Source organism: Sciurus carolinensis, chromosome 9 (genome assembly GCF_902686445.1).
Source record: "Sciurus carolinensis chromosome 9, mSciCar1.2, whole genome shotgun sequence".
NCBI classification, from domain to species: Eukaryota; Metazoa; Chordata; class Mammalia; order Rodentia; family Sciuridae; genus Sciurus; species Sciurus carolinensis.
In genome coordinates, this window is record NC_062221.1 from 67,342,459 (window position 1) to 67,354,814 (window position 12,356).

Consider the following 12,356-nt stretch of genomic DNA (forward strand, 5'->3'; position numbering starts at 1 on the left):
ATTCCACTATTTTTCATACCCCCCCATTTCCCTCTATGTAATCTAAAGTTCCTCCATTCTTCTCTCAGCCCCACCTCCCCACCTCCATTATATATCACCACATTCTTTTAGAGACCTTCTTATCTCACTTCAAGCTTTTCTAGGCACTGGTAGTGTTTAACCCAACAGATTAGAAGATGAGTCAAAAGGAAACTGATAGGAGTAAATAGTAGATTAAGGAGGAGAAAAGGGGCCATGAAATAGAAGAAGACTACTGTTTGAAAAATATGTGTACAGGACTTAGGGTAATTTGAAATTTTTTTGCATGCATGATCTATGTGTGTATTTTAACTAAATATTTGACTGAAGTACATGAACCATGGCTTTCAAACTTCACATGGGGAAAGTGGGAGGTGCACTTGATCAATCATTCCAAAAGAAAAATCATTCTGTTATTACATTTTCCTACTATGGAGGAAAAAGGTTGCTGCATGTTTTTTGCTGTGTATATTTTAATAGTAGTCATGTGCCTGTATTTGTAGAATTTGCAGCACTGGTTAAATAACTAAAGACTTACAGCAATCATTCTATAGGAAAGTGAAATGGAATGAAAATATTGGGTCAAAATTTTTGATTTCACTGAACTAAACTCTTCAGTCTCACAAAATCCTTGTATCTTACATGACACATCAGTGATATCCCTTTCTCCAACTCTTTCAGTGGAAGTAACCACCTCATGCCTTTCAAGTATCACCAATGCACTCTCCGTGACACCAGAGGTGCCCACCATGATATCCTCCACAGACTCCACTGCAGAAAACACAGGAGCCACGTCACAACCTGTAGCCACCTCAGGAATATCAGTGACAGCTACACTAAAAGGAGTATCAACAGTACCAACATCTAGCACTTCTACTGGGAAAGCATCTGCATTTCTTCTGAACCCCCATATTCAAACCATGGAGACCTCCCAGGAATCTAAACCCAGCTCCTCCCCAGAGGTGACCACATCAGCCCTATCAACCTCCGTGAGTGGAAACACTCTGACAGTGACCGTTTCTGTAGCGACATCTCCTCCTGGTGATGCAACCGGCTTGTCCTCTTCCAGTGTCAGCAACACACCTCCAATGACAACGGAGGTGCCCAGCACAACAGCCTCCACAGACTCCACTGCAGAGAACACAGAGGCCACGTCACAACCTGTAACTGCAAGCTTTACAACAGCCACCTCAGGGGTTTCCAGGACAGCAGAACCAGAACAATCAACTGTTCCAACACCCAGCTTCTCTACCCAGGGAACATCTGCATTTCCTCTGAACCCCCAGACTCAAACCATGGAGTCCTCCCAGGAATCTAAACCCAGCTCCTCCCCAGAGGTGACCACATCAGCCCTATCAACCTCCGTGAGTGGAAACACTCTGACAGTGACCGTTTCTGTAGCGACATCTCCTCCTGGTGATGCAACCAGCTTGTCCTCTTCCAGTGTCAGCAACACACCTCCAATGACAACAGAGGTGCCCAGCACAACAGCCTCCACAGACTCCACTGCAGAGAACACAGAGGCCACGTCACAACCTGTAACTGCAAGCTTTACAACAGCCACCTCAGGGGTTTCCAGGACAACAGGACCAGAACAATCAACTGTTCCAACACCCAGCTTCTCTACCCAGGGAACATCTGCATTTCCTCTGAACCCCCAGACTCAAACCATGGAGTCCTCCCAGGAATCTAAACCCAGCTCCTCCCCAGAGGTGACCACATCAGCCCTGTCAACCTCTGTGAGTGGAAACACTCTGACAGTGACTGTTTCTGTAGCGACATCTCCTCCTGGTGATGCAACCGGCTTGTCCTCTTCCAGTGTCAGCAACACACCTCCAATGACAACGGAGGTGCCCAGCACAACAGCCTCCACAGACTCCACTGCAGAGAACACAGAGGCCACGTCACAACCTGTAACTGCAAGCTTTACAACAGCCACCTCAGGGGTTTCCAGGACAGCAGAACCAGAACAATCAACTGTTCCAACACCCAGCTTCTCTACCCAGGGAACATCTGCATTTCCTCTGAACCCCCAGACTCAAACCATGGAGTCCTCCCAGGAATCTAAACCCAGCTCCTCCCCAGAGGTGACCACATCAGCCCCGTCAACCTCCGTGAGTGGAAACACTCTGACGGTGCCAACTTTGTTATCTGCAACAACTAATGGGCCACCTGTGGTGGGTTCCACCACTCAGAGTAATGCTACTTCTCATTCTCCTTCCTTAACTGTGTTCACAAGTGGAGATGTTCTGACAATAAACCCAAGCTCAATTCCCCCTGTAGGTTCTGGCAGTGGGTCCTTCACAAATACCCCACAATTCCCCACTTCCACAGAGGGCATTTTAAGCACACCAACCCAAGAACATCCTAAAACTGTTCAAACAACATCTGTGATCAATCCCAGGACAAGCCTAACATATATGGATCCTACAAACAATCTTAGCAGCACAGTTGGTTCTATGTTGACTTCATCATTTCTACCTACGAACTCTCCTTGGATCAAGACCACTCATGAAACATCTTTATCATCTATGTCTCCTTCTCTGCAGCCATCCACAGAATTTTCTCTCTCTGATTCTACTTCCTCTAGTAACATGGGCACAGACCAGACCACATCAGGTTTCTATACTTCTACCATGAATACTTCATTCTCTCAATCAACCCCTATTCCTGTGGTCACCTGGAACCCCGCCACCCTACTCACAGGTCACAACGCTCCCTTGTCTATTACCAGCACTTCTTCACTATCCACAGAATCTTCGGGCTCCACCGTGAAGACAGAAACACCAGGTAGGTGGGGAATCCAGGGTTTCCATCTCTTATAGTGGCTCTATGGGCTCCATCTAGCTTAGAAAAGAACTTGAGAATGGTTGGTGAATTAGCATACAGCCTAGGGCCAAGGTCAGGTTCACCAGAGGATAAGGTGAGCAGGGGTATGATGGGTGACAAGCTCACCATTCCCTTGGCCCCAGCAGAAAACTGCTTATGTAGGGAGTGGCTTGGGTGTCACCAGTAGACAGACAAGGTTTCCGGCTGTCTCTTCCAGCTCCTGGTTTCTTTGAATATCTTTGACTCTAAGACCTGCTCCTTTTTTCTCTCCCTAAATGTTCAGGAATGATTACAGCCTCCCTAGGGACAGACAGTGGGAGAAGCACAGCAACACCTCTACCTTCTAAAACCTCCCTGACTCTTACAACCTCCACTCCCAGAACATCCACCAGTTCGCGCTCAACAACTTCCCCAAGCCCTGACCAGCTGGGGCAAGGTGAGTGATGCTGTAGAGGTGGTAGCCCTCCCCCACAACTGAACTAGATGTGCAGTGGTGGTAGATGGGTTGAATTTGCCAGTGAAGGCCCTGGTGTGTAGTTGAGGGAACAAATTCTCTGGGTACCTCCACTGCCTCATCTGAGCCACGGGAAATCCGGTTGTTCTGCATATTCCCTTTGAGGGGTGGTATAACTCAGTGCTTGGTCTCAGCATGCTTGCTCATGGTCTCTACTCTCTTGGATCTGAAGGATCCTTACAGGGGAAAGTTAGTGCTAGAATTGGGATCTAAAGGTGGTTTTGTACATGACACTGGGCTAAGAGCTGGAGATAGGGAAATGATCATGTGCCATTCATCAGGGGACAGATCAATTGTCTTATAGATGTAAGCCCAGGGTACACAACGAAAAGTCCCTAAAGGATGTGGGAATGGGTTCAAGGTGAACAGGAGGCTTCCAGGCAAGAGTGAATAGAAGCGCAGGCTGGGTACTCCAGGCAGAGAGAAGGAGCTAAGCAATGGAACAAAGGCACCGAAGTGGGAAAAAAAAGCATCCCAGTGTCACCTGGAGAGGAGATTCTCGAAGCATTTGGGGTTGCTAGAAGGTGAAGAACAGTGAGAAGGCTGGTGTGTGCAAGACTCCTCTAGGTAAGAGGAACCAGGAGGACAGACTTGCATTGCATGAATGGCACTGAGGCCACTGGTGTGGATACACTTGCAGGAGGGGTTAGTGAAGAGGCCAAGGGAGCTGTGCAGCCCACCGCAGTATTCCAAGTCAGATCAGGAGAGGGTGTCAAGGAGTCAGCGGCTTCCAGGATGGAGCAAGAGCCATTTGAAAACATTTAGGACAAAGTGTCTCAAACTATAGCCCAGGTATCTCTAGTGGATCCTGAACAAATTTTAGGGGGTCTTCAAGTTTATTTGGAAAAATACCATCTTAGGAAACTGGTCCCATTCTATGAAAAGAACTTTCAATTATTAATCTTCACTGCATCAGAGTTTAGTCTTTTTAATTCTTACAAGAATTTGGACTAACAAAACAAATATAGAATAGTTTGTGGGTATTCTGAGAGCACGACTGTTTTTTCTCCAAACTGAGGGATGGTAAGTGTTTTTAGTCAGCTTTTTTGCTTCTGTGACTGAAAGATCTGACCAGAACAATTTTAGGGGAGGAAGTTTATTGAAGGCTCATAGTTTCAAAGGTCTTAGTCCATAGAAGGCTGGCTCCATTCCTCAGGGCTCGAGGTGAGACTGAACATATGGAAGAAGAGTGTGGCAGAAGGAAGCAGCTCACATGATGATCAGAAAGCAGAGACTCCACTTGCCAGATACAAATATATACCTCAAAGGCACACCCCCAGTGACCCATCTCCTCCAGCCACACCCTTCCTGCCTTCAGTTACCACAGAGTTAATCCTGTCAGGGGATTAAACCACTGACTAGGTTAAGGCTCTCATAACCCAATCATTTCTCCTCTAAGCCTTCTTGTATTGTCTCACACATAAGCTTTTGGGGGACACCTCACATCCAAACCATAACAGTAAGAATACAGGAGATGTGTTAACTTTGTGGACAGAAGAGTCCTTGATGATTCCCAGTCAGGGCCTGCTGGAACCTCTTGAGGAACAGAGAAGGGTGAGGAACAGCTTGGGGAAAGCTCTTTTGGGATCACTTTGAGCCTAAAAGGAGGTCACAGTCCCCAAGGACTTTGTACTCTTCTCTGTCCTGGCCAGGTGTTCCCCTCTTCTCTTATGGGTCCAGTGCTGGAGACTTTCAGTTGTTTATCAGGACTGAGGACTTCACCTCGCAACTCTTCAAGCTCCAGATTGGCTTCCCACTTGGCTCCTCTCTGCGGGATTCTCTCTACGTGAGTCCCTGACTACAGCCCAAATGGAAGGACTGGTGCTTTCTGGGTCCTGCTTCTCTGTTCAGCCTTGGAGATGACCCTGTGACTAAAAAGAAGGGAGAATGGAAGCCATCTTGCTAGGCATCATTTTGACATTTATAGCCTTCTTTAATGTCAGGGCTCTAGCTGAGGAAAAGAGGGAGTGAGGCAAAGCCTCCTCCCCACGCAGACAAAATGTCCTTATCCCAGTAAAAAGAGATAGAGCCCAGTCAGCTCACCAGATTTCATGGGACCTTTTTTTATGAGTAGGAAGCTGTACTTGGGAAACTTGACTGGTTTATATGCCATTTCCATTTCCTATGATTACTTCCTGGTTCTCTCTGGCCCATGTCTCCCAGAGAAGATTTGTACATAGATTGTGGCCCCTGTTGCCCTTAGGACACAGGATGAGGGAGAAACAAAGGCAAGAGTGAGGGGTCACAGGCTTCAGGATGTGGCTGGGCAAAAGCCAGGGGTCCACACTGAGACCAGGACACAGTCCACCTCCCTCAGATATGAAGACTGTCCTGAGTTTGATGAGTATTTGTGAGGTTACTATGTAAAGAGCTCTCCCAGAAGACAGAAAGTGGAAGAGGTGAGCTTCCAGGGGTTGTTGACATCTCTAATCTGCCCAAAGAGGCCTTTGGGTGTGATACTTCTGAAGAGCTGGCCCTAAACTAGGATGTCTCCTCACTTCCTCCTTCCCTGAATGCTAACCAAAAACTCTCCTTCTCAGTTTACAGATAATGGCCAGATCATTTTCCCTGAGTCAGATTATCAGAAGTTCTCCTACCCCAACCCACCTCTAGGAGGCTTCACAGGAAGAGAAACTGTGGCCATGGTGGCTCCATTTTGGGATGATGCTGACTTTTCCAGCCACAGGGGAACCATATTTTACCAGGTGGGCCTTTCAAAGCTGGGGAGTCAGGATTCTGGAAGTGTTACTGCCTGGGCTCACACAGACAAGGACTGAGACTTAAACATGAGGTAGGGAGTAAGCCAATAAGAAATATTAAACAGATTCAGGAATACCCCAGTCTAACCATGCAAAGTCTTGCAGGTGACAGGAATAGGAATTGGCAAGACAGTATTTGATTTTAAAATAGGGCTGTAGTTTGGTATGCAGCTCAGTGGTAGAGCGCTTGCCTACCATGTGCAAGGCCCTGGGTTTAATCGCCAGTGTCTCAAAAAACAAACAAACAAAAAATAGGGCTGCAGAGAGTCTATTCTAACAGATCTGAGTCAAACAGGGGCTCTCTGGTGCTCCTAGATTGGGCTAATAATTCCGGACATTAGGAGCACGTAATGAAGGCTACTGCAGCAAATGTGTTTTGTGCCCTTGCCATAATGCACTGCAGAGGTTCCAAAGATGGAGAGACCCATGCCTGTCCTCAAGTAGCTTCTAGTCAGAGGTAAAATTGGGCACGCATGGCCACCACCATCTGAGCTGGTTTGAGGTAAGAGATGCATGAATTCAAGTTCAAAGGACTCAAATTTCTGGGCGGGGACCCTCCCACCCCATTCCATACCCCAAGTTTTCCTGCAGTCCAAATTTGAATGGATATTAAGGTCAAAAGAGCTCATTGTAAAGATGCAGGCCCAGGAAGGGAAGTATAGGCAGCACGGGGGCACCAAAATGAGCAGGATCCCAAGCAGAAAGTGTGGGTCCCTCAGGGGTCTTGAGTGGGACCCTCATTTCCTTGCTTTTATCTACCTTCCTTTTCTAGGAATATGAGACACTCTATGATGAATACAACCTGCTAGTTCAGCAGGTGGAGACTTGGATTAAAAAGTTCACAAATACCTGGAGCTATAAAGCCAAGTGGACCCTAAAGATCACATGGGTCAATGCCCCTGCCTATCCTGCCCAGAGAACCTTCGGGGTGAGTGAACCAAGGATGGTCCCTTGTGAGACATGTGGGGGTCAGACATCCTAGAATCCCAGGGAGAGGCTACTCTTCTAGAATCCTCTGTGACTCAAGGAAAGCAAGAAAGATTGCTGATTATAATAATTCCTGCCAAAACCAGTTTACTGAGCACAAACCATATGCCAGGCCTACTTCAGCCCTTTCTTATATCACTTCATGGTAGCTTGGAAACCAGAAACATAGGAAATGGCAATTTTTGGTCAAATATGTCTGGCTATTGGCAATTTCATATGACTAATATATTAGTCAATTTTTCATTACCATAATAAAATACCTAAAACAGGATACTTATGAAGAAAAGAGGTTTATTTAACCCACAGTTCTGTAGACTGAAAGTCCAAACTGTAGTGCAGGCTCATCAAGGGCCACCCTTTGGCTGCATTGCCTCATGGCATGGATAGCAATGCGGGCAGCACATGCAGGAGTCAGCGAGTGATTACGTCTCAAACCAGGACCAGAGAGCAAGGGTGGGGCCCATGCTCTTTTTATAACAACCCTCTTGAAAAACACTCAAGGGGGTCACATAAGAACTACTAGATGTCCCCAGTGACCAAAGATATCCCACTAGACCCTACCTCTTAAAGGTTGTACTATATCACAATGCAATCACCTTGATATCCAAATCTCCAAGGAAATAATCCTTTGGTGAGGACACAATTAAGCCATGTCTATTCATATCACGGTTCAAAATGATATTATTACCCACATTTTAGAGATGAAGACAATGGTTAGAGAAATTAAGCAATTGTCTAAAATTTACCCAGCTAGCAAATGACAAAACTAGTTCTGAGACCAAGGTTTTTCTGACCCCAAACTCTGGCTTTTAAGTACAATGCTCTCCAGTGGCATGTGCCTTATCCAATTTCCATTGACAGAGAACTCTGTCTCACCTCCTGCAGGTCCTCCATACCATTCAGGTGGAGGGGATTTTTGAGCAGTGTCTTTAAATATCCCTGAGGAAGCTAACTGAACCTCTTACAGCACTAGTGTCAAATCTCTCAGATTTGTATAGCTTTCTCCTATAAACCCTCTTCTAACTGGAATTTTCCCTTCCTTGGAAAAAAACCTTTACAAAGAAGGCAAATCCATCATGGTAAATACTTAGACTTCCAAGGTGAATGCTGCCCTGATTGTAAATTTGCCAGCATTTTAAGCCCCTACCTTTACTCTGGGTAGGCTAGAAACAAGTAATGTGTATGTGGGAGGGAGGGAGGCAGGCCAGATTGGGGGGTGGCATCTGGGAGGAGACACGAGGACTCTCACAGGCATCCTTATGTTTGTCTCCCATCAACTTTCAGACCAACACCTACCAAGCCATCCTCTCCACAGACGGGAGCAGATCCTATGCCCTATTTCTGTACCAGAGTAATGGGATGCAGTGGGACCCAACCCAGCGCTGGGGCAACCAGGTCCTCATGGGCTTCTCCAGGTAGGATGTGGAGGAAAGACTGTAAGTACTAAGCAGATACTCCCCTCCCTACACACACACTCCATCCCCCGGAGGAGGAAGGACTCCTCACTTACCTCACTTCCCATAGTGCCTCCTTCATTGCTGCTTCCAATGAAGAGATCCCCCAATTCATCCTGCCATATTTCTTATCCTAGTCCCTGGGCTCTGCACTATTTTTACTTTGAATTCCCCAATTTCCATTGACATATTTGATTCTCTTTACACCTCAAATATCATAATACCAGCCAACATTTACTATGCTACAAACTTCATTTACATTATTTTACTGTTTATCGCAACCACCCACGAGGTAGAACTATTTGTCAGCTCATTCTGCAGACAAGGAAACTGAGATACAAATAGATGAGCAAATTTCCCAAAGTCTGATTTGAACAGAAACATCTGAGACTAGAATCTGCTTTCCTGGTTTCCTGAGTGTTATCTACCTACCCAGGGGCACCTGGCAGCTCAGATGGCACCAGAGGTAGAGGAGGGAGAGGTCTGTGGATGGGGGCAATGTAGGTGCCTGTGTGTGGAAGTGACCCAATCTCTGACATAACAGATCCCATCCACATACTGGTGTGTAGCAATCAGGGGTGAAGGTTACATGCCATTTATTACTGGCCATTGCTGCAGATGGTTTTCTCTTACATTAGGGTGTGTTCAGGTTGCCCTATAATTACATTGCTTTCACTTGATTTTTTTTTGTGGGAGTCACTGGAGATTGAAGCCAGGAGGCACTTAACCACTGAGATACATCCCAAGCCCTTTTTAAAATATTTTATTTAGAGACAGGGTCTTGCTAAGTTATTTAGGGCCTCACTAAGTTGCTAAGGCTGGCTTTGAATTTGAGATCCTCCTGCCTCAGCCTCCAAAGTTACTGAGATTACAGGCATGTGCCACAGTGCTCGGCTTCACTTGATTTTTGATGTGCTATGAAGGAGAAAGGAGTGAAATTACCCAGCTGGCAAGACATTTCACTCCACCCTCAGAACATCTAAGGGAGCTGTCATGCATGTGAGTGTCATCTAGCCTGTGTCACAGAGGAGCAAAGATCAGGAGTCACTGCTCTGTGTCACACACCCAGAGTAAGGCTATGGGCTGTGGGGGTAGCGAGGCTACATCCCACTAGACCCTACCTCTTAAAGGTTGCACTATCAACACAACCACCCTGCCTGGACCTACACTGAGGGTGGTGATGCAGTGGTAGAGGTGGTGGCGCCATTGTATAGGGTCTTCACTGAGTTCTGAGGCATGTGCAGATGTTACTGCATTGAATCCTCACAATGCTGCGAGGTAGATGTTACTGTAATCCCTAAGAATCAGAGGTAAAAACTAAGGTTAAACTAAGAATCAGAGAGTGTAAGTAACTTGCCCATGGTCACCAAGCCAGTATGAGTTGGAATCATCAGTTGAATCCAGGACTGTCTTACTCAGAGTCCAGCTCTGAACCAATGCAATATGTTGACCCCTAGAGTCTGTCCCTCTCCATCCCTAGTTTAAGGGAAACAAATGAGAAGGAAGGCTGAACTCTATTATTTTCACATTTCTATCTCATGACCAAGTGGACCTACTGGTTTCTTGTAGTCAGCAATCAGATGTGGAATAAGCAGAATCTCTCCAGCCCTGCCCATCTTCTCCTCCCTTCCCCATTGTACTGGGACTCGGTGATTTAAGTTGGCTGCCCAGCTGACCTACTGAGTAATAGGCTACCAACTGCTGACTGCTGACTAACTGGACTGAGTGCTGGCTGACTAACTAGCTGAATGAATGACTTTCAACTGAGAGGGGAGAACCTATAGTGACAGAGGAATAAGAGTCTTTCCTTGCCTGCAGTGGAGATGGGTATTTTGAAAATAGCCCACTGATGTCCAGGCCAGCGTGGGAGAAGTATCGTCCGGACCGATTCCTGAATTCCAAATTAGGTAAAAACATCACCTTATCATACCTGAGCTGGACTCAGTCTTCCCTTATCCTTTACTCTGTATGTCATGGCAGTATTATAGAATGGATCCCTAACTTCTCCATCATCCTGAAAGGCAATCCCTGCATAGTCTGACTGCCTTCAGGAATACTCTGGACCTAGGACTGCCCAGGGAGCAGCTAGTGCCTTCCTTACCTTTCTCACCGTGCACTCTCAGTTGGAGCTCTGTCTCACATGAGCCAAATCAGATGCACCAAAATCCAGGAGGTCTGTTAGTGGGGGCCCAGATCCTAGAATTGAGGAAAATGGGAGGTGGGGATATGAGTGGACAGATGGGACAATACTCCAAATGTCCTGTTCCAGAGCTGAATTGAAAGCCTAGATGAGATTCCTTAAAACATTCTACCAAAAGGAGTTCCAGAGGTCTGATGTTCAGTCAACATTTATACAGCACCTCTGTGAGCTGAATAAAAGTTAAAAGGTCAACTATATTTGCTTTCAAATAGCTTTCACTCTGATAAAAAAAAAAAAAAAAAAAAAAAAAAAAACCTTTAATATCCAGAGGCAAACCATGGTTGCCTCCTCTATGACTTAATGTAATGTGCAGAGACCCCAAAGAGAAAGAAATTCTAGTTTCCAGAATGTAATAGAGCAAAGGATATTTTAGCATTGAAAGTCAGTCATGTAAATAGTTATTCAAATGAATGACCTACCAGTGCATATTAAGGTTTCACAAAACCAAGAGCAAACCAAACCAAAAATCAGTAGAGGGAAAGAAATCAAGATCAAGGTGAAAATTAATGAAATAGAGACTAAAAGAATAATACAAAGGATCAATGAAACAGAGTTGGTTCTTTGAAAATAAACAAAACTGACAAATATTTACCTAATATAAGCAATAGAAAGAGAAAGAAAACATAAATAAATAAGATTAGAGATGACAAAGGAGACATTACAACAGACACCACTGAAATCCAAAGGCTCCTTAGAGAATTTTGAAAAACTACATGTGGATAAATTAGAAAATCTAGAAGAAATGGACAAATTTCTAGACATGACATACTGAATTGAACCAAAAGGGTACAAAAAAACCTAAATAGATAAATAATAAGTAAGCATATTGAAACAGGAAAAAAAAAAAGAAAGAAAAAGTCTCCAAACAAAGAAAAACCCAGGACTGGATGAATTCAGTACAAAATTTTACCAAACTTTTAAAGAAAAAGTAACACTAATGCTCCTGAAACTATTCCATAAAACATAAAGGGAAATATGCTTTCAAATTAATTCTACAGATTCAGTATTATTCTCCTACTAACAAAACCTGGTAAGGGCACAACAGCAAAAAAAGAAAACTATGGGCCGATATTTACAATGAACATAGGAACAAAAGTCCTCAATTAAATACTTGCAAATTTAATTCAATAGTACATTACAAAGATCATACACTTCAAGTTGGTTTCTGTCCAAGTATGTAAGGATGGTTCAACATACACAAATCAATAACTGTAATACAGCACATAAATTGAATCAATTATAAAAGTTTTATGACCATCTTAATAGATGCAGAAAAAGATTTTGATAAAATTCAATATCCCTTTATCATAAAAACCCCAAATAAATTAGGTATAGAAGGATCATACCTCAATGTAATAAAGACTATATATGGCAAACCCAAATGGCCATACTACTCCAAATGATCTACAGATTTAATTCAATTTCCATCAAAATACTAATGATATTCTTCCTAGAACTAGAAAAACAATCTTAAAATTATATGGAAGTACTAGAGACCCAGAATAGCAAAAGCCATCCTAAACAAATATGTATAATCAGAAAAATGAGAGATTACACTCTATGTATGATATATCAAAATGTATAAATACATTCTA

General features: G+C 44.5%; 1 protein-coding gene across 1 annotated transcript in view; it reads left to right on the forward strand.

The window, feature by feature from the left end:
- Muc4 (mucin 4, cell surface associated) overlaps positions 1 to 12,356 on the forward strand; it is a 49,447-nt gene that overhangs the window by 18,503 nt on the left and 18,588 nt on the right. Inside the window, exons 2-8 of the mRNA XM_047565556.1 lie at positions 700 to 2,808; positions 3,131 to 3,283; positions 5,014 to 5,147; positions 5,902 to 6,066; positions 6,893 to 7,048; positions 8,392 to 8,522; positions 10,380 to 10,468. Of these exons, the coding sequence (XP_047421512.1) occupies positions 700 to 2,808; positions 3,131 to 3,283; positions 5,014 to 5,147; positions 5,902 to 6,066; positions 6,893 to 7,048; positions 8,392 to 8,522; positions 10,380 to 10,468 (2,937 nt within the window). The remainder of the gene's footprint in view (positions 1 to 699; positions 2,809 to 3,130; positions 3,284 to 5,013; positions 5,148 to 5,901; positions 6,067 to 6,892; positions 7,049 to 8,391; positions 8,523 to 10,379; positions 10,469 to 12,356) is intronic.